Below are 25,500 nucleotides of genomic sequence, written 5' to 3'. Positions count from 1 at the left end.
CGGTAAAATCATTGGATTGTTGGCGTAATTGACCCATGCATGGCTCTATATAATTGACCTTGCAGAATAAAGGGCCAATCTAGACGGCTGAGCCAGCAAAAACTCTATTTACCCTGAACAAGGATTTAATCCTTGTAGGACATTTTCATGACCATACCATCCATAATTAATTGTGGGACAATAGATAAGAGATACACACACATGCTGTGACTTATGATTTGCTTTAATGATCATTTAAGTTTTAAATATTACATAAATACAATATAACATAACCTACACATGATACTTATCATAACATGATTATGTAGAAAAAAGGGTTTAATTCATTTGTAACCTAGGCAACAATGCATTTATAGAAGCATTTCTCAATTCTCAAACAGACCGGATTAAATGTTTTTATGCTGTGCTGGCAAAATCAAAATAGTATAAAATAATTGTAAAGTCTTTATTTAATATCTATCATTGTTTGTTGTTTGTAAAGTCTTTATTTAATATCTATCATTGTTTGTTCTCAGTTGAAAAATACATGTTTTCCCGGGAGGTGTACTTGTACTTATTGGGTAACACACAGACATACAGCACATTTCAGTTCATCTACGTACTTAGGCAGTCACTGACGTATTCAATCCTCAGCAGAGCTGCGCAGAAGCGTCATCGCTGATGCCCACATAAACCAATGCAGTTGCTTTACTATTTCCACATGCATGTATACTGACACAGTTTTAAGCACAGACCTAGGTTTAAATGCCTTATTTACGGATTGAGGTCTATTGTGGTCCACCCTGTCTACACTGACACCGACAAGCAACAATGATATATTATAATCAAAATTAAGCGTAATGATTTTGTCCAGAGTTTGCACAAGACAGCTTCGTTTATAATGATTTTAGTTTGTCACGTCGCTTGCAGTATGACTGCGTATTGTACGGAAAATGCAATGGCCGTAAAAAGTCTGTATAGTGAAAAGTAAACACAAGCAAAATAGACGCAAATATACTAGGGAACGCTAGAGGCAGTCGCGTAACACCAGACAAATTAAGGCTGTGTATCTATACAGCACCGGTTGCATTACATAACACAAGATGCTCCAACTTTAGGTTGTTTATAGACTCCGTTAAATACATTTGCTTGAACCAAATACGTAAATGTACTGTGTCACGAATACATGAAGTCCTGGTGTATTAAACGAATACAGGAACATATAAGGCGACCTACGCTGCATATGAAATGTGTAATGCGTCAGACCAGTAAACTGAGATGGCGCGTGGATATTCTGACTGGGTTGATCGCTTACAAAATAATGAAGCAACCTTTCATGTTATTTTTACAAACGCACGTCCAACTAACTGAAAAAACAAGCATGTGATTGCAGATCTTAACTCCACATGACCTTAAAAACATCATATGTTTTCGTAACTACAATGCAAACGCCATATGTATCATGTAAAACAGAACAATGTTGGAACTGACAGTATAGCATTTTGATCTTTCCACCATATTTCTCAGCCGTAACGATAGCGAACATAAAAACGCATAGGAGAAACTTGCGACAAGGCAATATTACTTGTATTTTTAACCAGCCCAGTTGCTTTCTAAAACGACCCACGGCTATTTAAACCAGTGACACCTACCATAAACTTTTCGCCCTTGCCTTTTCTCATTCGAATAACATTTAAAAACGTAAAAGTCATGCTGTTTCCAGCCCGAAAGCTCAGTGCGTTATGATCCTCTGACAATTCTCCGACACCTTGGGTCGTTTCAGCAAGAGTGGAGAGTGGCATTTGATTTGTGCTCACTGCTGTCAATCAGGGGCTTCCACCAATGAGCCGAATGAGCTCTTCAAAATGGGAGGAATCGAGTTTACGCCTCCCCCCAAAGGTTGCGCCGCCCATTTTCTCTGTGTGTGTGTGCGTGCGTATTTTCTTTCTATTTTTTGTAACCAAAGCTGGATGTGTAGGACGTCACATGTTGTTTTTCCTCTTCACTCCAGTCACTTAGCGATATGTGTTATTTACTGTTAAACTGCTCCTCACAGCGAACGCGCAGCCCGCGCCGGGTACAGAAAAGAGTCTGACAGGATTTTCATTGCGCTTCAGAGGAGACTAACAGACTGACTGCACAAGTTGAGGAAAAGTGAGAGTTTTTCTTTATAGCTTATGAGAATGGCGAGTCCGCCGCCGACGGAAGGACAGCTGATTTCAAACATGATCGTGAAGAATAACAATCGCGTAAAGAAATGCGGATATCTGAGGAAACAGAAGCACGGACACAAGCGCTTTTTCGTGCTGAGGGAGTCGAGCGAGGGCTCTCCTGCCCGGCTGGAGTACTACGAAAGCGAAAAGAAATGGAAAAACAAGTCGGCTGCTAAACGGGTTATACCTTTGGACTCCTGCCTGAACATCAACAAGAGAGCCGATGCCAAACACAAGCACCTGATCGCCCTTTACACTAAGGACGAGTATTTTGCCGTGGCTGCCGAAAACGAGCAGGAACAGGAGGACTGGTACGCCGTTTTAACGGATTTAATGAACGAGGGGAAAGTGAGCGACGGCTCCGCGTCCAATTCGGCATCGTCTCTCGTTGGGTTTGATGAGGCGAATTACGGCGTAATAACGCCGGTTTCCGCCACTTACAAGGAGGTTTGGCAAGTTAATTTAAAATCTAAAGGACTCGGACAGAGCAGGAATCTAACGGGCGTCTATCGCCTGTGTTTATCCAGCCGCACCATCAGCTTCGTGAAACTTAACACGGAGGTGGCGTCAGTTATTTTACAGCTGATGAACATACGGCGATGCGGACACTCTGACAGCTTTTTCTTCATCGAGGTGGGCCGGTCCGCGTCGATAGGACCCGGTGAGCTGTGGATGCAGGCGGATGACTCCGTGGTGGCGCAAAACATTCACGAGACCATTTTGGAGGCGATGAAAGCGATGAAGGAGATGTCAGAGTTCCGCCCGCGCAGCAAAAGCCAGTCCTCTGGTACCAACCCCATCTCCGTGCCCACCAGGCGGCACTTTAACAATCTTCCACCGAGTCAGACTGGGCTACAACGGCGATCGCGCACCGACAGCGTGGCAGCGACGTCTCCCGTGACGAAACTGACGTCCTGCAGAATACGCACTGCAAGCGAGGGCGATGGAACCATGACGCGGCCCATGTCAGTGACTGGCAGCCCGGTCAGTATGGGTGCCAACAGGACGCATTTAAGCCGCTCCAACACGGTGACAGCTCGCCCATGCAGAACATTTGAGACCTCATCCCTGCAGCACAGTAAATCCATGTGCATGCCCGTGTCTCGCTCCCCTCCCTCAGCTGTCAGCCCTGCCAGCCTGGGTTGTAATATCGAAAGCACCCCTCGCCCCTCCAGCTGCACCGCATCCATTTCGGGCTCACCCATAGATGCCGGTTTCATTTCTTGTGATGAATGTGGCTCCAGCCCGGGAGATGTACGGCACCTTTCTATAGCAAACCGATGCAACACACCGGAGTCCCTCGCTAGCACACCCCCCTCACAAGAGGGCAGTGACCTCCATGGATACATGATCATGGAGAGGCCGAACTGCTGCGGGAGGCGAGGTGCCCGAACAGGGGCAGAGGAGAGAATTGGAGATCTAGAGAAAGCCTACAGGAAAAGGACACACTCTCTCACCATGCCCTACCAGAAGAGGGTGCCGCCACAAGTTTCATCAGCTTCATTGGATGAGTACACACTTATGAAAGCCACTTACACAACTGGAGGCCATTCAGGGCGCAGCTCGCACACTGCATCCCCAAAGGTCACGTACCCTGAGGATTATGGTGACATTCAAATCGGATCGTTATTGATAAGTTCGAGCAGTAATCTGGGCGACGATGGCTACATGCCAATGACACCAGGTGTGGCTCCACAAGGGGGAAAGGCTGACAACTACATGCCTATGAGCCCTATGTGCGTTTCCGCTCCAAAGCAGATAATAAACCCTAGGACACACCCCCTCACTATAGCTAATGGCTACAGAACCAATTCCCCCAGCAGCTGTTCTCTGGAAGACAGCGGCTACATGAGGATGTTGTGTGGCTCAAAGTTCTCTGTTGATAGCTCTGATGGAAAATTGACAAACGGCGAGTACCTCAACATGTCTCCTGTAGATTGTGGGTCTGTCACACCACCCGACTACTATCTTAGCCCCGTGGGTGTGGAGCAGTCTCCATGCCTGAGACAGCTTCACTCATTTAACTCTTTGCCACGCTGTCACAAGCCCCAGCAGATGAAAAAGGATACAGAAGACGACCAGTATGTCGTCATGAACCCTCAAAGTAACAGGATAATAGAAGAGACAGGAACCACAGCATCACCCCCTGTCCTATCCCCTCTAAGACAAAACCGGACAGAGAACCTTATTCACAGGCATAGAATTAACCGGCCCACCCGCCTCTCTCTGGACACACTTCGGACATTACCCAGCATGAACGAGCATCCCCTCCCCACTGAGCCAAAAAGCCCTGGTGAGTACATTAACATAGACTTTGGACATATTGTTGAAAGCAGCTCCCCGCCCTCCACTGCCTCCTCAGAAAGCCCAGCCTCATCGCTAGGATCCTCCAGCGGTCAGAGGCAGTCCCCCCTGTCGGATTACATGAACATAGATGTAAACTCACAGTCACTCAAAACTGGAGATGCGGCCCCATCTGACACTTTTGAGGCCCTTCCAGTACGGATGTCCTGCCCTGCCCACTCCGAGGAAGACAGGTACCACCTTACAGCACAGGTGGCACCAGTGGGCCCAGTTGGCAAAGCTAAAGACGATTACACAGAGATGACGTTCAGCGTGCCTGCTTCGCCTCCACAGCCTGTCTCTCAGCCCTCAGAAGGTGGGCAAACCACCAGCCCATCCTCCTGCATGCAGAGGCTGGCTATGGATGAGAGTGTGGGAGTGTCCACCGTTGATGCATTTCTGCTGTGCCATACCACTTTGGATTTGGTGAATCCTGACCGGGGCGCAAAGGTGATTCGTGCGGACCCCCAGGGACGCCGACGACACAGTTCAGAAACATTTGCCTCTACCACCACAGTTACACCAGTTTTTCCCTCCTTTGTTCACGATACCAGGCGGCATGGTTCGGCCTCTGTGGAGAACGTGTCTGTCTCTGTGAAGAACAGTGAAGGATCAGATGAAGAGTACAACAGTCCAATGTGCAGAGAGACATCGGCTGGCTTTCAGAACGGACTAAACTACATTGCCTTAAACTTGATGGATGGGGGACTTGCCAGCTGTGATTCTCTTGTGAGGTTCAAAGCTGCCAGCTGCTGTAAAGAGGGCATCAATGGAATACATGTCAGTCCATATGCCAGTCTTGGGTTCAAGGAAACGGCAACAACAGTACAAGGTAAGCTTTGAACGCAGATTTATGTAACACCCAGTAATGGCATTTTCCTGAATTGTGCATGCTTATTTTAATGTGAAAGCTGTAATGGCTGATTTGTTATTGCAGTTATATTTTCCTAATGACAGATCATTAATGCATTTGCAGTTAAACTTCTAAACTTATCTTATTTTAAAATACTTTTACTGTGTTGTAGATAATAAATCAGTGAAATATCTGATTGCGTAGGCTTTGTTATGTATTTTTGTATTTTAAAATGACTATGTTGCGTCTAATATTATACATTATCGCATTATGACAAAATATCATGGTTATGCTTTTTGCTTGCTGCACGTAAAAGTTTAAATGGCATATTTGCTTTTATAATTCATATTTACACTATATTGCCTTCCGACTAATGCTTGCTGCAGCTCTTTTAACGTCAGTGATGTAAAAGGATCTGAGAATGACTCAGCTCTGTACAACATGCGGTTTATTTATTTATTTTGACACTAAAATAACAACTGCGTACCAGATTAATGTTCCATACGATTGATTTCCCACTTATGTGTAAGAGTTAATTGAGCAAGTTGGTGTGTCAGAATGATGTAAAAGCCTTTTTAAAAACTGTGGCGCAGAATTTATTTTTAGAGGTTGATCACTTCATCCGTGCCTGCAGGATCGTTTGGGATGAAAACAGTGCAGCTATGCCTAAAGGCTGTCTGGGTTGTAATTTCTTGGGGATGGGGGAAGTTACCCCCAAATAATCAAAACTAGCAGTTGCAACCTCCCCAATATTTCTAAAATGATTAATGAAAGCATATGTACATTTGACACGTCAACCCTCCCCCTCCCAACCTTTAAACCAAATGTAGACCTTTGACTTTAAGTATATTAGCATCTCTAGACCAATATTATGTATGTTCTAAGCTTGCACGCTGAAATTCACATTTTGAATGTCGGATCGCTTTAAAGGTGCATTGTGTAACTTTTAGAAGGATCACTTGACAGAAATGCAATATAATTTACGTAACTATAGTAGTAGCATTACAAACACTATTCCTGGAAATGTCTATTTAAGAATATTTATATCGCCGTTCTCAAAATTGTTTCGGATATTTTCTTGATAATAAAGAATATTTTGAATGATTTAGTTTAACGAATTTAGTTTTTTAAAAGCCCGTTATAAACGACTCAGACTCGTAATGATTTTAGATCGATAAGGAAATTTTTACTCACCAAAACGCTCTAGTACACGCTAGTGCTGTGTTCAAAATATCGATACGACGATACATCGTCATGGACGCCTGACGATGCGCGCATCGATACAGCACCTTCCGTATCGATTCGGATGTACTTTTGAAAGTAACGTGACGAATTGCTGTTGATCCGTGATCCATATGGAAAGGACGAATGTGTCCCGTGGAGTGCGTAGAGTTAAAGGTGGCGGACTATACTTTCACTTTGCGCGTCTGTCTCGCTGGCGCACGTGTCTGCATAGTGAGCCGCGTACTCGCGCTCTCTCTCTCTCTCTCTCTCACGCGCATTAAAGTCAATAAGTTCAGTATGAAAGCGCAGATATCTTAGCCTATACTACTGCAAAGGGCTTTATTAGCCATGCTCTTATAAAACAGTACTAACACATTTGAGAAGAAACACGACAAAGATTTGCATGTGAAAAGTGTATGTCTAGAGAAGAGATACAGAGCTACTTCAAACTATAACTGTCACATTAATAATCTGATTTCTATTAAATAGTATTAAGTCTGACTGCATGTTTATAGATATATTCATAGATGTAGAATAATGAGAGACAAGAGTAAGGCACCATCTTTGTAAAACTGCTTTTAAAAAAACAGAAGTACTAACTCTGGGATTTTAAATATTTCTAATAGCTAATAAATGAATGGCAAAAACACAACTGTTACAACACTTCTTATTCAATGTACAATAAACAAATAATAATAATAATAATAATAATAATAATGTTACTAAATTCTGAACAAAAATGTAATTCAAAATAGTCTTGTATCGTGATGCGCATCGTATAGGGACCCTTGTATCGGGATACGTATTGTATCAGGGAATTGTTGGCGATACACAGCCCTAGTACACGCACAAGCTCGCATGAAAGAATCACAGCATTTTGATTCAGAATCCATTTAAGACAGGTCTTTTTAATGGGACAAGCAATTTATTGTCACAGCCCTAGTAAAGATTATTTTAAAGTTGGGCATTTCAACATGGGTTTCCATGGGGTTTGACAAGCTTTTGGAGTCAGCCTCTAGTGGCCCGTTGATGAATTACAGTTTAAGTCACTTCCATGTTGGAGAGAGCGGAAGGATGCCCCTTGGTTGCAATTTACTCACCGCTAGATGGCGCTAGAAATTTACACAGTGAACCTTTAACTTCGAATGGATTCCGATTTACTGCTCGATCATCAAAAAATAGTTCTGAAAGTAATTTGATGATATAATCTTTATAATTATAGTTATAGTTCTGGCATGGCTGCCTCTATTCTTTCTAAATTCTGAATGATTAAAAAAATATAGTGTGAACAGGCCCTAAGGGTTGATTTGTCCATACTGGGCCTTATTGTATGTTAAAATGATCATGTTTGTATGTTGACTGTAGAGTAAGAGGTGTGGCTGTTATGAAAGGATGTTAATGTGTGCTAAAAAGATTGTATGTCAATATTGAATCCAGTAAAAGAGGAAACGAACCTAATATTTGCAAATACACACTGAAAACGTGACACAATTGCAACGTGTCACAAGGCGGTAGCTTAACAGTAGCTTTGATAAACAAGCAAATCAGTTGTTTATCAGTTGTCAGGTAGATGGTTTCATAGCTGGAATGCAGAACATGTGCAAAGGTTGTTTGAGGAGGTGAAGCTGGCTTGTTTTTCCAACCTGCCAGGTTTCTGTTAAGGGAACTGTGCACTCCTTGTTTTTCAGCAGCATGAAAAACAGAGTTGTTTTTGTGGCTAAGAGATAAACAAGTAGGAGACACAGATCTGCACACGAATGGAATTTATGCTAAAAAATGAGTAGGAAGATATGAGGTGCTGTTTACATGTATGTTTATGCATTTAGCACAAAATTTCTATCTGAAGCAATTCATACATAGTCTTGAAATCCAACCCTTGACTTCGCTATTGCAGGTGCAGTGCATAGTTGAGCTATAGGAAAGTTGAGAATTAGTTTGTGAGTGTGAATTTATGGAGTACCCTACTTTAGTTAAACTCTTAACGTAAGGACTAAATGTCAACATGAAGGATTGAATCAAAGAAAAGGCATTTGCATTTGAAGGACAGAGCAAGTCTGGTAAATGACACTTTGTGAAAGAGACACGAAACAGAAGCCTCTCGAAACAACACACACCACAGAAGGCTCAATTATGATCTGTGGGGTGCGTATTATAGTGTTTGTATGTGAAGCCAATCTCGAGGAGAGCAGGTGTTTTGCCTTCCTCTGTTTACCTCCGCAAAGTGGACAGAGCAAAAAGACATAGCTGCAGGCAATGGAAGCTCTAGAACAGTGGGAGGAGACCACACACACAAAAAAAAAAACTCACACAAACATCCACATGCACCCACTAGCGATCAGCCATCCAGCCTCATGATTGGTCACAACCAACATTCCAGAAAAACAAAAGAGAGACGGAACACAGAGCTCTTATTTTGTGTCGAACGGCCTGATAGGAACTTGCCCATGTAAGGGGGCCGATCAGCAGGGCAGAGATGAGAGTATGGATAGGTCTGTTTACTACACCGGCGTCTGGCCTGAAGCGCCACATTCCAGTCGTTCCCTCCACCCTTCACTCTTACATGCAAATTTGCAAAAGTTTGTGAATGGGAATCACTTTTTGGTTGAAAAGCAGCAGAAAAACATTAAGCAGACACTTTTATTCATTTGAAAATATACATAACTCAGCAATCCTGTGCAAGGAGGATTTAGCATTTTTATGATAGAGCTTAATCATGTTTATGGTTTTATTGCTTTTTGTCACGCTTTATCGTGTTTATTTCTGTATTTTCACGTGTACGTCCTCACCGAGTCATCGAACGCACACACGAACACCGGCAATGTGTTGTAAGTCAGATTGGTCACCTATGGCCCGGCCTTGGATATAGAGGGCTGTAGAGATCAGCACAATATTTGACTTCTATGCCATCTGATATGTCTTCAAATGAATTTCATTTTCCTATTATCCCTCTTTCCTTTCGTATACGACTGCAGAAGAGAGTAAACAGTGTCTTATTAAAAATTTACAATTAGGACATCCTGAGATCTCATTCCAGGATCTGTGCCTGTCAGTGTTGGGCTCCTAGAGAAGCCTTCCCCCTTAAGATTTGTGTGTGTATTAGTGTGAGGGGCCGGACCGGCAGATGGCGGGGGCCGGGGTCGTGCACCTGCCATTCTGAGCAGTGCACAGTGGTTATCGGGCCCATCAGAAGCCCTGACAATACACTAATGATTACTGACCATCTGCTACCCTGCACAGCACAGAGACAGACAGATAGGCACAGAGACCGATATAGAGAGATACAGTCAGTTAGTACAAGCTTGAATTAAATGTGTGATTTCTCTTTTGTCACACATAGTCCCGCCCCTTTTCGATTTGATAGACTTGGTTTAATTGAAAAGTACAACATTGAAAAAGAGGAAGTGTCCATCAATTTGTCTTTTGTACTGTGGCCTTTATTTCTAGAAAACACCACAAAAAGCACACCTTATCCCTGGTTCTTGTATCCCAGTCTATCATCGTTCAACTCATGTCTGTCTTTCTTCCTTCATAAGTCTTCCACAAATATTTCCTCTCTATAATTATTTTCATATTTGAGAGATTACCTTCATCCTGCCTTCATCTATGGCAGTCACCAATCATCACACTGACTCTGCCTCTCTCTCTCTCTCTCTCTCTCTCTCTCTCTCTCTCTCTCTCTCTCTCTCTCTCTCTCTCTCTCTCTCTCTCCACCCCTCTCTTCCTGTCCTCCTTCACCTCTTGGTCTTGTTGTTGTTGACTTTGTAACTACCTGCTATTGTTGCAGATTTGATAGTGTTAAACTAGTCCAAGATGTTCTGCTGAAAGCTCTCGCCGTTCCCCACTTTTAGCAGCACAGATAAGGCGGATTACACATTGCCACAGATTAGACATTGTTGAGCAGCTTTATTTAGCATCCAAGCAAGTGGCATACACATACACACATGGGTGAATCACATGAAACATGTCCAAGTCAAATTTCTCTTTCAAATAAATAAGAAATTACAAAAAATATTTTACTTACAGTACTTTATGTGAAGTCGATGTGATGTAAAGTCATCTTTGTGAACTAAGTTCAAGTCAAGTAAGCAAATCCATGTTACTATAATGGGTCAATGACGTGACGTTAATTATTTTGTGTCCATATGGTTCAATTTAATGTAAAAGGGTTCAAATTTTAAAAAAAAATTCAAAAAATTGCAGATTACTTGCATACATTCTCTTTTTTGAGGACCAAGTCTAAAATTTCTTTTTTTTTTTTTCATTTTGAAAGAATATTTGGGGGATAATTGCAAAAATGTCAATGTGGTGTAACCAGTCTGTGTCAATTGGTGTATTTAGTATTTTTTTAAATGAAAATGTAAATATATTCATAAAAAAATTTGGAATAAAATGTAATAGTTTAGTGTAATGTGATTTTTTTACATACATTTTTACCTCATTTGTCAAAGATTATTTAGAAAACAGAGCTGTTTTCAGCATATCTCAGGACCAGTGTTGTGTGTAACGTAACTACTTTTTTGAGAAAAAAGTAGTGTAACGCGTTACTACTGAAAATTTGGTAAAGTAACGTAGTTCATTTTCCAATTCAGCGCAACGTTACTTTTGGTTAGATCTGACAGCGACACTGCCATCTGCGCGTTTGCGCAATAGTCACAAGGTCCACACACATGACAGAGGCTCGTATCAGTCTGCAAAGAAATCATGGCAAGCAAGAAGCAGCTGACTGATTTTAATAAATAAGAAATAAATTAAAGAAAACGATTCAGCTTCATATTTATGTTTAAATGAAATATTTTTTTTAAACATAAATATAAAACTAAATCGTTTTCTTTTATTTATTTCTTATTTATTAAATTCAAGCAATTGGTTGATAAAACATTGATTGAAATTGAGATACAATTAATAAAAAACGAAATTCACTTTAGAGAAAGGTTTCTACGAAAACAAACTTAATAAAGTGGTCAAAATCATGTCTACCCACTCCGTTTGAAGTGAATTTCATTTTGTATTAATTGTATCTTAGCATAGTATCTCGGAAGATCGTGCTTGTTAAATAGCTCTGTGGCTATACTGCACTGAAGCGGCAGTTTAAAATATAAACCCAGAATTCAGCGAACGTCAAGAACAAGAAAACTGAAACAACAATCAGACAGAGACGCGGAATTTACATAATGTTACACAGACCATGTTTAAATTTCAATGTTTCTGCACAGAAATACCAACTTGTTCACTTTGTTTGGTATTAATAAGCTGCGCATTGGAGTGCTGGCTGCGGTGCTGAAGACGCGCTCGGACGGAGGGCAGCACAGATATTTACGTGCAACCTATTGGAAACTATTATTCGTTATTATATAATTATTATTCGTTATTTTACTTTATTACTTCCACTTTACTTTATTTACAAACCCTTTTTTTCACTTAAATCTATAATTTAATTATTTTATTAACCCAACTAACTCATCTGGGCTTTCCGATAGGTTGCACGTAAGGGGAAAAGTATAGCTTTCTTCCCCTTGAGAAGAGTTCTGCACTTTTAAACTTAAAAAAAATATATCTCTTTACAAAAGCTGTAATTTCGTTATTTTACTAACCCAACTAATGACTCCTCCACTTTCCAATAGATTGCACGTAGATATCTGTGTATATGTGCCATCACGCGTCTTCAGCACCGCGGGGAGCAGCCAGCACTCCAATGTGCAGCTTATTAATATCAGACAAAGTTGTTATTTCTGTCCAGAAACATTGAAATTTATACATGGTCCGTGTAACGTAATTTAAATCCCGCGTCTTGGCCTTATTGTTTTTTTCTTGTTCTTGACGTTCGCTGAATTCTGGGTTTATATTTTAAACTGCCGCTCTAGTGCAGTATAGCTACAAAGCTATTTAACAATGAGCACAATCTCCCGAGACACTACAACATCCTACTAATAATTCATTAATAAGAGCTGTTTTCTTGTACACAATTAAATATTTTAAGTTAAATGTACAGTGTTAAAACATGTAAAAAAAGACAAGATTTTAACAATGTCAAGATCAAATGCCTGAGTAACAGGGTATTGTGTGTATGTGTTCGTGTGTTTGTGTGTGTTTCCAAGATATTTTCAAAATACAGGCAACATAAAAGTAACGTAAAAGTAACGAGTAACGTAAAAAGTTACTTTCCAAAGGCGGTAACTAAGTAAAGTAATGGATTACTTTTTTAAAAAGTAACGAGTAACGAGCAAACACTACTTTTTTAAAGTAACTTCCCCAACACTGCTCAGGACAAATATTACAAAAACACATTCAAATTTACATTTAGAAATAACAAAATAAAATTATATTTTAAAAGTATATATTTTATCAGATAAAATTGTAATATTTCTCATTCTTTGGCGCAATTGGCGGTTACACCATTTGACATTTTCAGGTCCATTTATCCTTAATTTCATACAAATAGTGCAAATGTAATGTTTTATTGCATAAAATTAATATAAATACACTATGTGCATTGTAATAAACCTGATGCGTGCTTTTAAAACAAGTTTTTAAAAACATTTTTTTAATTTCTCATCTTGCCAAACCGTTTTTTGTCACTGACCCTCTAACACCGAAGAGTCATTTTCATTATTTTAGTACACTGTCAGAAATAAAGATACAAAAGCTGTCACTAGAGTGTTACCCTTTAAAAAAAGTTTATTTTTGTACCTAAAGGGTGCATAGTAGTACCTCAAAGGTACTTTAAATAAAAATATTGGTACCACAAAAGTACATATGTGGACCTAAATTGAAGGGGTCTAATAAGAATCACTATTCAAAGAAATTACAGATAAGCATTACAGTAATAAGACTTTGGTGGACAATTGTGCTTAAGTTTCACAATGCATGTCTCTAAAATGTCTATTGTATTTTGTAATGCATATCTATATAAATTTTCTGAGGAGAAATATTTGTTTTTACCTTGATCATGTGCTTCTTAAAAACAAACTGTATGTGCAAGATATAGAAAGCTCTCTGTCTTTCTGTCCTTGATGTAAAGGTCAAAGCTGTACAACACCTGAGACTTACATAGCCGCACAAATATAGTTCATTCTCACTCTTCATTTAAGATATTGTATACATGTGTGTGTGTTCAGCACGTGGTAAAGAAAAATAGGATGTGGCTGGTCTATGAAAATATCATGTCAGATTTGCATAGAAGCACGTGCCGTGTGTGGGAATAATTGCATGCCATGTGACATGATTCTGAATGAATGCTCTCTTTCTCTCCTGCTGGGCTAAGCGATCTCAATCTCTTTCTGTGTGTGTGTATGTATGGGAGGGCCAAGAGGATGTGTTGTGATGCTCTACTGTCATGAAATGAATTTAAATGGCTCCTTGGGCTTTAGTATTGGCTTCCATTAGCTTTGAAGCTGCTTTTGGGGTTTGTTAGCGAACTGGGATCTGCTGAACTTACGGGCACACTTGAAGATCCTTATTCGCTGAGTGTCACCATTTATTTCCATGTGGTTGCTGAGCTTAGTTGGTTTTGTTGAATGTAGTGTTATGAAATAATACTGTGACATTTACACATGAAAATCATTTCAATATGCATACTACATAAGCTTACGCCCAAAGCTCTGCCACATGTGTCGGTAATGATGTTGACTTTTCCGGATTGTCAGTCGCTGTCACAACTGTCAAGTTAAGGTTTATGATTTGATACTGAGCCAAGGGCCATACATACATCCATACATCTGTCCTAATGTGAATCTAACTGTTAGCTTTTGGTCTTTTAAAGATTCAGCTTTGGTATTATTTAGTTTTTTTAATGGATTAACGTTGGGCATTTTTAGACCATGCTCTGACATGTTGAGTGTGTTAGTAAACTGGGTGAAGCGAGTCATTCAAACTTTGTGTATTTATTGTACAAGATTATCCGCTCAAAATAGGAGTGGCAGGCATGGTTAGCTGTAGTGTGTGTACATGGCTATAAATATTGAATCTAACAAACAGTGTTTGTTATTGTATTGTTGGTAACAAGTGGGCATTCCTATTTGATCCGAGATAGAAATCAGATGCCATGAGATCACTGTCTGCACTCCCATTGGTGCCACCACAATGTGTCGCTTTTCATTTGCAGCCAATGACAGTAAAAAGCAAAAAATACCAACTTAAAGGAAGAGAAATGAGGTCATGGAAACAGATGACCAAAACTGGTCAACCTCTGTTAGAAAACTTATACCCATCCTTATGATTTGTAAACCAGGCATTGGCAAATTAATGAGTAACCCTAGCACATGTTTACAACTCAGCTTTATCAGCTGTTTTTCTGTCTACTGTTAATATATAGTAGCTTGTGCGTAAGCATTTGTGTGTGAGAACAGTTGCAGGTTTCATGCGTGTGAGAACGCAAGATTTTCCCGGGGGCTAAATTTAACCTGTGTGAAATAAATAAAAAATGACTCTCAGGACAAGTGTGTGGATATTTGGAGAAGGGCAGCGGGTTCACGGGCTGTTAACTTTTGGTGGAACAGTGGGTTCCAGAAGGGTCCAGATTAGTTACTTTAAATACATAACAGTGCTGATTTGTCACGATTATCAGTGATAGAAAATGTGTTTCATAAGTGATATGTTTTGCTTGACTATGCAAATATAGGAATTATTATTATTATTGGTTTGTTTTACTAAACAATATTTATTAGCAGTGCAAATGAGCACACTGGCAGTATGGAGGAGAATACTAAGGGATAGTTCTTTTTATTCAAAGCTCATTCATCTCTCTCTCTTCCTCTCTTTGAGTGATTGTCCCATGACCTCATTGGTCTTTATCCTCCGGTGCTCATCTGAGTTGTTTTATTCTCCTCATCCGGATCGGAATGGGACATCCATGGAATTGCCAGGCTTCCTCTTGCATAATTAGCTCTGTGAAATTCAAGCTGCCTCTCTGACCTCCACACTCACATGATTCCGGCTCCATGGCATCAGTGTAAATGTGAGAACCAGCGAGAAAAAGAAAGAGATCTCTCTCTCTCTCTCTCTGTTTTGAGTCTATTAATACGCCTTACGAAAGCAGACCACCCGACATGTCACACTTGTGGCTGGGTACAAAAGTCAGTGTCCCATATTTCTTTGAGGTCTCTTTAATCAATACTGTGTCCTGGTTTAGAAGTTGTTGTGTCACTGAAGATGAGGTCAGGTCATATAATGTGATTATCCAATTAATGGTGACTATAACCTAGTTTTACAAGGCAGTGCAACTTTTTGTGGCAAACGTTTGATAAAAAGTATAAATATTTATTTATGCAATAAACTTGCCTGTTACGTATATTGTTAATATAGGAACAATTGAAGAATTTTGTCATAACATGGCGGACTGAATATATTCATCATATTACACAGCCTTAAGTGCATTTTTTGAGATGCACCAATATGTTGGCTAATAATATTGTCGGTATTGTCGTTAAATCAATATTTAAAGGGGACATTAGGGCTGGGCAAAAAAAGCGATTTTTCGATTAATTGTTTTTTAAAACGTGGTCGATTTAAAATCGATTCTCAAAGAGCAGAATCGATTTTTTTTTTCGTATTTATTTCCGCAAACATTGAACGGAGAAATGGAAGCATTTTAGATTTCGCAAGCAAGACTTTTAATTTCTTTTTATTAATTACCCACTTGTAAACTGCTGTTCACTGTTCTTTTTATCAATATAGTGTTTGTATTAAATCTATATTCATTGAGTTGAATCGAGAATCGAGTATAAAAACCTACCTGAGAACCGGAATCCAAAATGTAATCGAGAATCGTAATCGAATCGATTTGATAGCTTGTGAATCGAAATCGAATCAATCTGGAACATCTGAATCGATACCCAGCCCTAGGGGACATATCATGAAAATCTGTCTTTTTCTATGTTTAAGTGCTATAATGGGGTCCCCAGTGTTTCTATCAACCTATAAAATGTGAAAAAGATCAACCCAGTAACTTAGTTTTGGTAAACCATTCTCTGCAAGCATGTGAAAAAATAGATAATTGAAATTTGTCTCCCCTTGTGATGTCAGAAGGGGATAATACTGCCCCTTAATCTACACTATATCCAACCATAGGACTGTCATTTAGTGCAGAGATTAGCATTTTTGTCACACCTACAAAGTGGCTATCGGCCGATAGTTTAAAAACAGCCGATATATCAAGTCAAAAGAGAGCAGGAAGGGAGCTCTGTGTATAGAAAATGTAAAGAATCTTCAAAATGTTATTAATCCAAGTGAATATAACCACCAAACCATCGGTATCGGCCGATATCAGTCTGAATAGGCTATCGTATCGGTGGAAAACTTTTATATCGGTGCATCTCTACACAAAGTTGCATACAATTTAAAAGCATATTCAGGCACGCTTACCACTTTTGTTTATGATGTAAGCCCTTGTGTGGCCATTGATGTTATTGTTGCATATGTGGTTTTATTGTTGCCGTTGGTGTTTTTTATGAGTTTGGCTGTGGGAAGGCGGTGTAAACATGTTTTTCCCAGAGTCTGTTAAGTTGAAAGGAAAACAGGAAAGCACCTACTCTTTCTGTCTCTCTCTCTCTCTCTCTCTCTCTCCCCGTGTTTACTAGTTGGCCGTTAGCAAACAGATCTGTCAGCACTTAACTGGAAGAGTAATACCTCGTAATATAACACAAAGGGAGGTATCAAAGAACAGGAAAAGATGAGGCACTTTACGACCGTGAAAGCGCTTGACCTTTCGCCGGCCCCCTCTTCCCTGACTTTACCCAGCTCTCTGTGTGAGAATGCAACCCTGGTGACATTCACGGGAGTTACGGCCATCTCACTGTGTGTCGGAGTGGATGTTGTGATATGGAGCTCACATGCGGAAGTGTTTGGAATGTGTGCGGGCAGTCCAGATAATGGGAGCGATTATGGCGTGCCGTGTAGCCGATGGCCGTGAATCAAGGGTTTGTTAAGTGTGTGAGAGCGAGTCTCGCTGTATGAAAACACTTCTTGTTCTAGACGGATGAAAAGCAAGAGGAGCTCATAGGGGGCGGGGCTTGTGCACGGCCGAGTAGGAAAGGCCCGCAAGCGGTTTGTGTTAGAAGAGACTTCCGCCCGGTGTGAGGCATTCATGCACATGAAACCTCACAAACAAGCACGAGGGGTTAGATGTCAGGATAGCGATCTAGACTCTAAATAGAGCCTAAAAATGCATTTAAATCATTTCTATACATTTAATATGTTAAAATACATTCTCCTATATTGTATATAACATTTACTTTTACCATTCAAATGTACATGTTTTTATTATTAAATAACACATTTTGGATGAATATTAATGACCATCTGAGGCTGTTTTGCGCTGTGTTTGTGTGTATATCAGAGAGAGAGAGAGAGAGAAGGATGTATGACATACTCGAACGCTGTTTCCGTCAGCTGCATAGTGCTAAATGCCAGCGAGTGTTTCCCTGCGTCTCTCTGAGCACCTGTCACGTCTGTTGCTCTTACCGAAAGAGCATGCATTCCTTACTTGGTAAAAGAGATGAGGATAGACAGATCGAGAACAAGAGAAAGAGAGGGAGAGAGAAAGAGCATGTAACCTTTTATGCCCCTTAAGACCTCATCTCATTCCAGGACAAATCACATACGGATGGTCATGGAAAAACACACCGGTCCGTGTAACTAGGGGAGATTTTCCAGACAGGCACGGAGAAATCCGATAATATTTCCGAAAAAAACTGCTGCAACATTCATGAATGCCCATTTATGGCTGTTTGCGAATTGTCGTGCTAGTCCTAGGGAACATTGTGTTTTAATAGCATGTCCTTCTTTTCTCTGTCTGGATATTTATGGACATCGAAATTAATGTGTTTTCCCTGTCTCTTTTCTTTTGTCTGTTCCAGACTAAACAAGAGCCAGTCTGCCCCCTTCAACCCCATCCCCGTCTTTCACAATGAGAGCGAGAGATGTGCGGAGGAGAGGCGCTCGTATAGACAGATGGACCACGTTGCTGCTGCTTCAGCCCTCTGCTGATCTCTGACCCCCGAATGCATTCGAACGGCCGTCGTCACGGCAACACGGACACTTGACCCCGGTGCGAGTCGCGATGCTTGCTCAAAGACAGAGAGGCGGGACTTCCTGTTCATCTGTAACTCACTACAATCTCTTCCCTTTGGATGCAGAACATTCGTGTTATGGACTTTTTTCACCGGTTTTGGAAAGAGCTCTGGACGTTGAGTGGCCAGTGTCCTTCTAAACCTGTGAACCAAACCTGGATAGAAACATCTGATCTGCACACACACACACACACACACACGCACATACAATTGTATACGTGTTGCACATGTCACTTATTTATTTAATTGTGTGCATATATGTTGTGTGTTTGTGTGTGTGTGCAGGGGTGGTTGCAACACTGCACAAAGGTGGCATTTCAGAAATTTGCTCAACAATTCGAACTAAGCAGTCACTTGAAAACCCTACCTCAGAACGAGCCAGGTTATGACTTACAAAAAATATATATATATATATATATATATTGAGAAACTAATTTATTTTTACAAGTGAATGTTTTCGTAAACACCAATCCAAAGCCTTACTGACTGTACGAACAGTGTTTCCTGGAGGACATGCATTATGGACCTGCATTCACTCACAAGAGTCTCAAAGATTAACTGTTTGCCATGGTAACTGAATGTCTTGTAGTGCAGCGGAAGAAGATGGTGAATGACCTGGCTTCCGCTGCAATCAAAGATCTCATAATATATTATTATTCTATTCTACACAGATATTTAAATCATTTTAATATAATATTAATATTTATCTGAGCTGGTAACGGACCGGATGGGCGGCCATCTGCTGCCCAGCACATACTGTATGCAAAGCAGGCTTCCAGAGTATAGGAGTTATCGGAACGAAGCCACACGTGATTAACACGCAAACCACAACATGCTACACGAATGAGCCTCAGGTTAGAGCGAGGACCACCTCACCAAGCCTAGGCACGCTAGCACACTTTAAACCCACTGTCTTTGACCCTAACAACCCAAAGCCTCTCTCCGCCTTACACCCGCACCCGCCGGCTTGGTGTTCAATTCAGCGACCGCTCCGCCGATCGACCAGCGGCAGGAGCGGGCAACGAACGAGAGCGATAGGTTTCAGATGGGTCGACACCAATACTGCTGCTCCCTACCGTCAAGACAGGGAAAGACTCGTCAGAACCAATGCTTTGTCTTGCACTTACAAACTCCCTAGATTGTAACACAAGACACTTTTGAATGTAGAGTATTCCGGAGTTCTCCGCAAAGGAGACGTTTGGACAAAACGCGCTTAAACATCCACAAACAAACTGATGATAAAGTCGTACAGTTTAACACATTCAAAACAAAGTACAACACGACTTGACTTAAGTATATGGAAAACATTTGCCTAGAAATCTGTAAATAACGTGTAAAGAGATTGCAACTGATTATATATTATGTCTTTTTGTTTATATATATATAAATATACTGTACGTGTTCGAATGAATTTTCCCCAAACTAAAGCACTAATGAAGGTACTCGCCAAAGGCTTAATTTAGCCTGGCGATTTTCTTTTATAACTCTTCAGTAAGTTTGTAAAAGTATGTACACTGTACAAAAGAAATGCCACTTTGATGATATTTGATAATGCTATAAAAAACGAGAAAAACTAATAAAATGAATTTGTAGAATAATACTTGATATTACAAGTAAATCTTGCTACATAGGTACAAGTTGACAAACGGCATATGCAATATTTACATTTTTTTAAAAGATTAGTTTACAGAAAGGAACCAAATGTATAATAAATACTGTGTTAATATATTTAAAACCTTAAAACGTTTTTTGCTGTACACATTTTTTCTGCCAACTTTAAATGGGAAAGTGTTTTTTCCTCGTTTTCATGATTTGCTATTGAATCCTAACAGTAATTTCAGCAGTGTTCTCAAGCGAATGCTGTTTCTCAGTATGGAAAGGTTAAATAGGCCTATTTCAATGCCTGAGTTTTTTCCTGTGTCTTCCATTGTATATACTTCATATTCTTTGCATTGTGATGCTACTTAGAAGTGATAATTTAAACTTAGTGTAATTAGCGTTGCTTTTGAAACTGTATTGATTCTGAATAGCCACATGCAATAAAAAAGTAACATTATTTAAGAACCTCTGTGTCTGTTTTCGCTTCTGTTTCACGACCTAAACATGACAGCACTCGTGATGAGTTCCTCCAGCAGATGTCTTCATTTTATTTTAAGGAGCGCTTATCATCTGAGAAACATCCCGGACATGTCACACACATATACACACTCGTGTTAAGCTTCATTCGGTATTATAAAGTAGATATGATGTTGAAACCTCAAGGTGGCTGTTTGGTTAATTTAACAGAGACTAAACAAATAGCCAGAGTGTTTGTGAAGATACACAGGGGGTCACGATAGCCGCTGTGCTTTATGAGAGACAGACTGACCTAGAATACATAACCGACTAAAGGGATTATGATTTTTGGCGCCCTAAGCCATACGATAAAGGATTATTAATTCTCAAGCCCCTGCTAATTAAAATGGTAATTAAGTTTAGGGGGAAGAGAAAATTGGAAGTGGTTGGGGCAAAAACCCAAATAAGCCTGGGATTCGTCCCTCTGGTTTACTGTAGGCTGCCTTTCTAAATCAATAGTCATTCATATGCACGGTCAGCATGTCCTGACTGATTAGATTTATGTATGACCGAGCCAGATTGCATGCAGTCTGACCGCCTCATATCTTCTCAAATGACATGTCCACGCATGTAAACGCTAGCGGTTTCCCATAAACGTATGCGTCAGTATGCAAGGACCAGAATCAGTAAGTGAATTTACTGGGAACTGTCAACCACGCCTAGAGTAGGCGAGTCAGACAATTTTTTTTGTTGTTGGAGATTAAACAAATGTGTGTGTGTTTGTGTGTGCGATTGAGACCAGGAAGGACCCAAGAGCCGCAAGTGAGACCACAGAGAGAGAGAGTTGCTGAGTGAAACAGATTTTCTCTACATGTTGACAATCCCATCATCCATCACAGCTCTTAGGCTGCTACAAATAGCTTGTTTGGACCAATTAAGCATACTAATTGATCTTATTAAATAATAAAAGGTAATGGATGATTGGAATCACTTTGTTGACAGGGAAATGGATGCTTAGGCTTGATGATTGAGGGTTTACTGTGAATATTGTGGTCATGTCACAACAGATCTGTGCTGCTAACTAAGGTTTCAGATTTAAAGATTGCAAAAGGGATCTCTAACATTTGTTGGTGGCAGTTGTTACACTTGGAAAAAGTGTACTTACTATATGTAATTTTTAAGCACAGACATCACCAGCTGCCCTTATCGGCATAATACCATATAGTACAATACAACAATGCTTTACTTAATATTTCTGAATAGTTTGCATTTAGGCTATCAGGAATGACATTTGTGCAGATCAGTTATGAAATACAGAAAATGCATTTTTGAACAAACCATATACAGTGTATAAATGCATGTCACCATTTTTTTTTTCTAAAGGTGCTATTAACATGAGATTTTCACCAGATGTTGGATAACAATCCATGCAATCCAAACATGCAAAGAAATTAAACCATAGATGTCTAAGAATGTACAATGACAAGGGCAAAAGTATTGGACCCCTGAAGAAAAGGATGTGTAAGGAGGCATGGAAAGCAAAGACATTCAGTGATAAAAAGCAATCCTGCACCTTATCTTTCTGCTACCAAGGTGCCATGCAAGAAACATCTCATGATAGGTACACTCTCAGAAATAAAGGTACAAGAAGGTACAAACGTTGTCACTGGGGCGGTACCTTTTTAAAGGGCACCTATTGTCCGATTTACATTTTAAAATTTCCTTTGGTGTGTAGGTGTGTATTAGTACATGTTTATGGTATGCAAAAGGTCCATACCCCAAAGTAAACGATGACGCTGTTTATCGCCTCCAACGTAAATCTCTTTTCTTGGACTACAACAAACACATGGATTGTAGGCAACAGTTTCATTCCTGGGCCTGTTGACGTAGACAAGACCGACACTGTCATAATTCCTCTCACAGCCTGTAAGTTAACTTCTGTTAGCATTGCATTGTGACCGAATCTTTCAAACATGGTAAGGAGCGTCAGATTTCCAGCTGAAGTCAGAGGTATTCAGGCCAATCGTTAGCTAACAAACATCGTAAGTTCCATCGTTACTAACTTCGTTCAACGATTGGTTGTTTCCCGAAACCATCGTTCAAACGAACATTCGCAAACTGCATCGTTAACTTGTGTGATTGGAACGACAGCTTTTGACCTGTCGTTAGAAGCATCGTTCCTTGTTATTATCATATGTAGACTTACGTTGATCATGCTTTTGAACAAAATAAGCAAAAAACATGTAGTACAATGTATATCCATCATTCTAAATATATTACAATTTTATTTTACGTCTTTAAATTTGTAAACAGAATTAAAGCGCTGCATTTGAAAACTGCGCATGTGTGCAGTCCTATGAGCTTTAAGACCCTGGGGAATCCCTGGGAGGAGTGACGTAATAGAGAACTTGCGGGTGAATGAAATATCTTGAAAATAACAAAAGATAACTAAATCACGATAACAAAATCAGTCTTCTGATGCAATATATGCAATATATCAGTAATCTGACATTAAATCGATTTGCACAGATTAATTAGTACTTCACCTCCCACGTGACATCATCAACTATGTTGCTAAACCAACATCGTTCAAACGACGAATGTGCGACAAAGTTACTATGCTTTCGGGAAACAGTCGTGACAAGGTAGTTCGTTTCTCCAACGATGCATCGTACTATGGTTGTTCAGCAACGAGTAACGTGGTTGTTTGGGAAATGCACCCCAGATAAGCTAGCCAATCACAGACACAGCGCTTTTCAAATCTATGAGTTTTGTACAAAATCCGTGCGTTTCAGAAAGAGAGGGAAATCTGGAGATACAAAAATGTACGTTATGTGGAAAATAATGTGTTTTTTACCATAAACCATGCAAACACATTGTATTATACCAAATACACAAAATACATTGTTTTTAGCAATAAAATAGGTGCACTTTAAAGTACACTTTTGTACCTAAAAGGTACATATTGGTACCTCAAAGTTACACATTGGTCCCTAAAAGTTACATACTGATACCTCAGAGGTACATACTGTATCTGTACCAAAATGGTAAATAGAAACTTTTTAAAATGTACCATCCCAGTGACAACATTATACCTTTTTTTCTGAGAGTGTAAGCCAAACACACAGCTAGGGAAACTCTCAGCTGGTTTCAGAGAAATAAAATAAAGCCGCAAGAATGGTCCAGCCAATCATCCGACTTGAATCCAATTGAAAATCTATGAAAAAAACTAAAGATCAGAGTTTAAAGAAGAGGCCAACAAAACATTCATGACTGTTTGTGTGGAAGACTGTAATGGGTCAAAATCACATCTGAGCAATGCATGCAACTATTTTCCATTCAGAAAGCTTCTTGAAACTTTCATTACCAACAAAGGCTTTTGTACAAAGTATTAAATACATTTTAGTAAGCATGTTCAATGCTTTTCCCCAGTGTCATTTTACATTTTTATACATATGGATATCTTTTTTTTTATTATTTTGAATGTGTGGATTGCATGTGTTGTTAATCACATCTGGTGATAATTTCATTCAATAGCACCTTTAGGAATATGTTGACTGAGAAAAATGGTTCAATACTTATTATACCTGCTGTACATGTGAAAACAGTATACAAGTAAGGAAAAGGAAATGATAGAAAACAGGATAATATATATATATATAATACATATTATTGGTATTTTTGATATTAAATTGTGAAAGGCACTATTGCAAATTTCATGAAATGTACATTATTACCTGAAAAAAAAACTATAGGCTTTTAGTAGTCACACCTTCTACATTAGGCCTATAATTATTAAAATAATAAATAATATGCATTTATAAAAAAATATATGGACCAGTTGATCAGAAAAGAACAGCTTTTGATATATAAATAATGTATTTATTAAATACAATAAATTATTTTTATTGAATTATATATATATTATATATATATTTATAAAACATTCCCATATAAATATGAAAGATAGACTTAAATTTAGCTTTGACTTTTGAAGTTTCAAAAAGTCTTTTCTAATCAGGTTTTGCTAAAACATTTGGTTGATATGGAACTCCATTAAGCATATAAGCTAAATAAGTCATATCACTGCTTCATTATCACACCGAAAATCATTTATTCACTCTCATGTTGTAAACCTGTGTCTTTATTCTGTTGTACACAAAAGAAAATATAAGAGGATATAAAGGAAGGAAAGCACACAGTTAACGGTACCCATGAATTCCATAGTAGGAAAAACAAATACTATGGACGTCAATGGGTACTGACTGTCAACTGCGTGCTTACCATCATTTATCTAAAAATATAATTTTTAAAAGAAACTTCTTCAGAGTTTTCATATTTGGGTCTTTAAAGCTGTATGGAAAGTCTTGATGTGGTAGCCTGTCAGAGCTACAAGAGGTCACATCGATAAAGCACATAACAGTATAGTGCTGATCTAAGGTCATTTTTTGCTTATTATTACCTTATGAGTACGGTTTTATTGAACAATTAATTCTTGTTTTGCATTGTAAAAACTGCATCGTGTTGTTTTGCTTTGGATCTGTAATGAGGTTAATAACGAGAGCAACACTACGAGCCATTTGAGGGTTAAACTAATCATGTTAAGTGTATGTATATGACATGTGTAAAAGTGCTGCATATTAAATAGACATTATTTGGTTAGACATAATCCCTGATTGACCATAAAAAAGTACTGGAGGAATGCATGGTTCTTAAGGAATGAGGGGATTGCCTTATAGATGTGTGGTTTCAGATGTGCCACCATCCC

General features: G+C 39.5%; 1 protein-coding gene across 1 annotated transcript; it reads left to right on the top strand.

Moving 5' to 3' along the window:
* Positions 1-491: 491 nt before the first annotated feature.
* irs2b (insulin receptor substrate 2b) lies at positions 492-20,741 on the top strand. The gene is made up of 2 exons (XM_065292941.2): positions 492-5,367; positions 18,465-20,741. Exons 1-2 carry the CDS (start codon positions 2,157-2,159, stop codon positions 18,467-18,469), a joined length of 3,216 nt encoding a protein of 1,071 aa, XP_065149013.1. The 5' UTR covers positions 492-2,156; the 3' UTR covers positions 18,470-20,741.
* The last annotated feature ends 4,759 nt before the right edge of the window (positions 20,742-25,500 follow it).

This window comes from Paramisgurnus dabryanus, chromosome 15 (assembly GCF_030506205.2).
Source record: "Paramisgurnus dabryanus chromosome 15, PD_genome_1.1, whole genome shotgun sequence".
Taxonomy (NCBI): Eukaryota; Metazoa; Chordata; class Actinopteri; order Cypriniformes; family Cobitidae; genus Paramisgurnus; species Paramisgurnus dabryanus.
This window is presented reverse-complemented; position numbering and strand designations above follow the sequence as displayed.

Excerpts from the sequence above, each read along its gene's own strand:
- irs2b (XM_065292941.2), top strand. The coding sequence starts at position 2,157 with ATGAGAATGGCGAGTCCGCCGCCGACGGAAGGACAGCTGATTTCAAAC.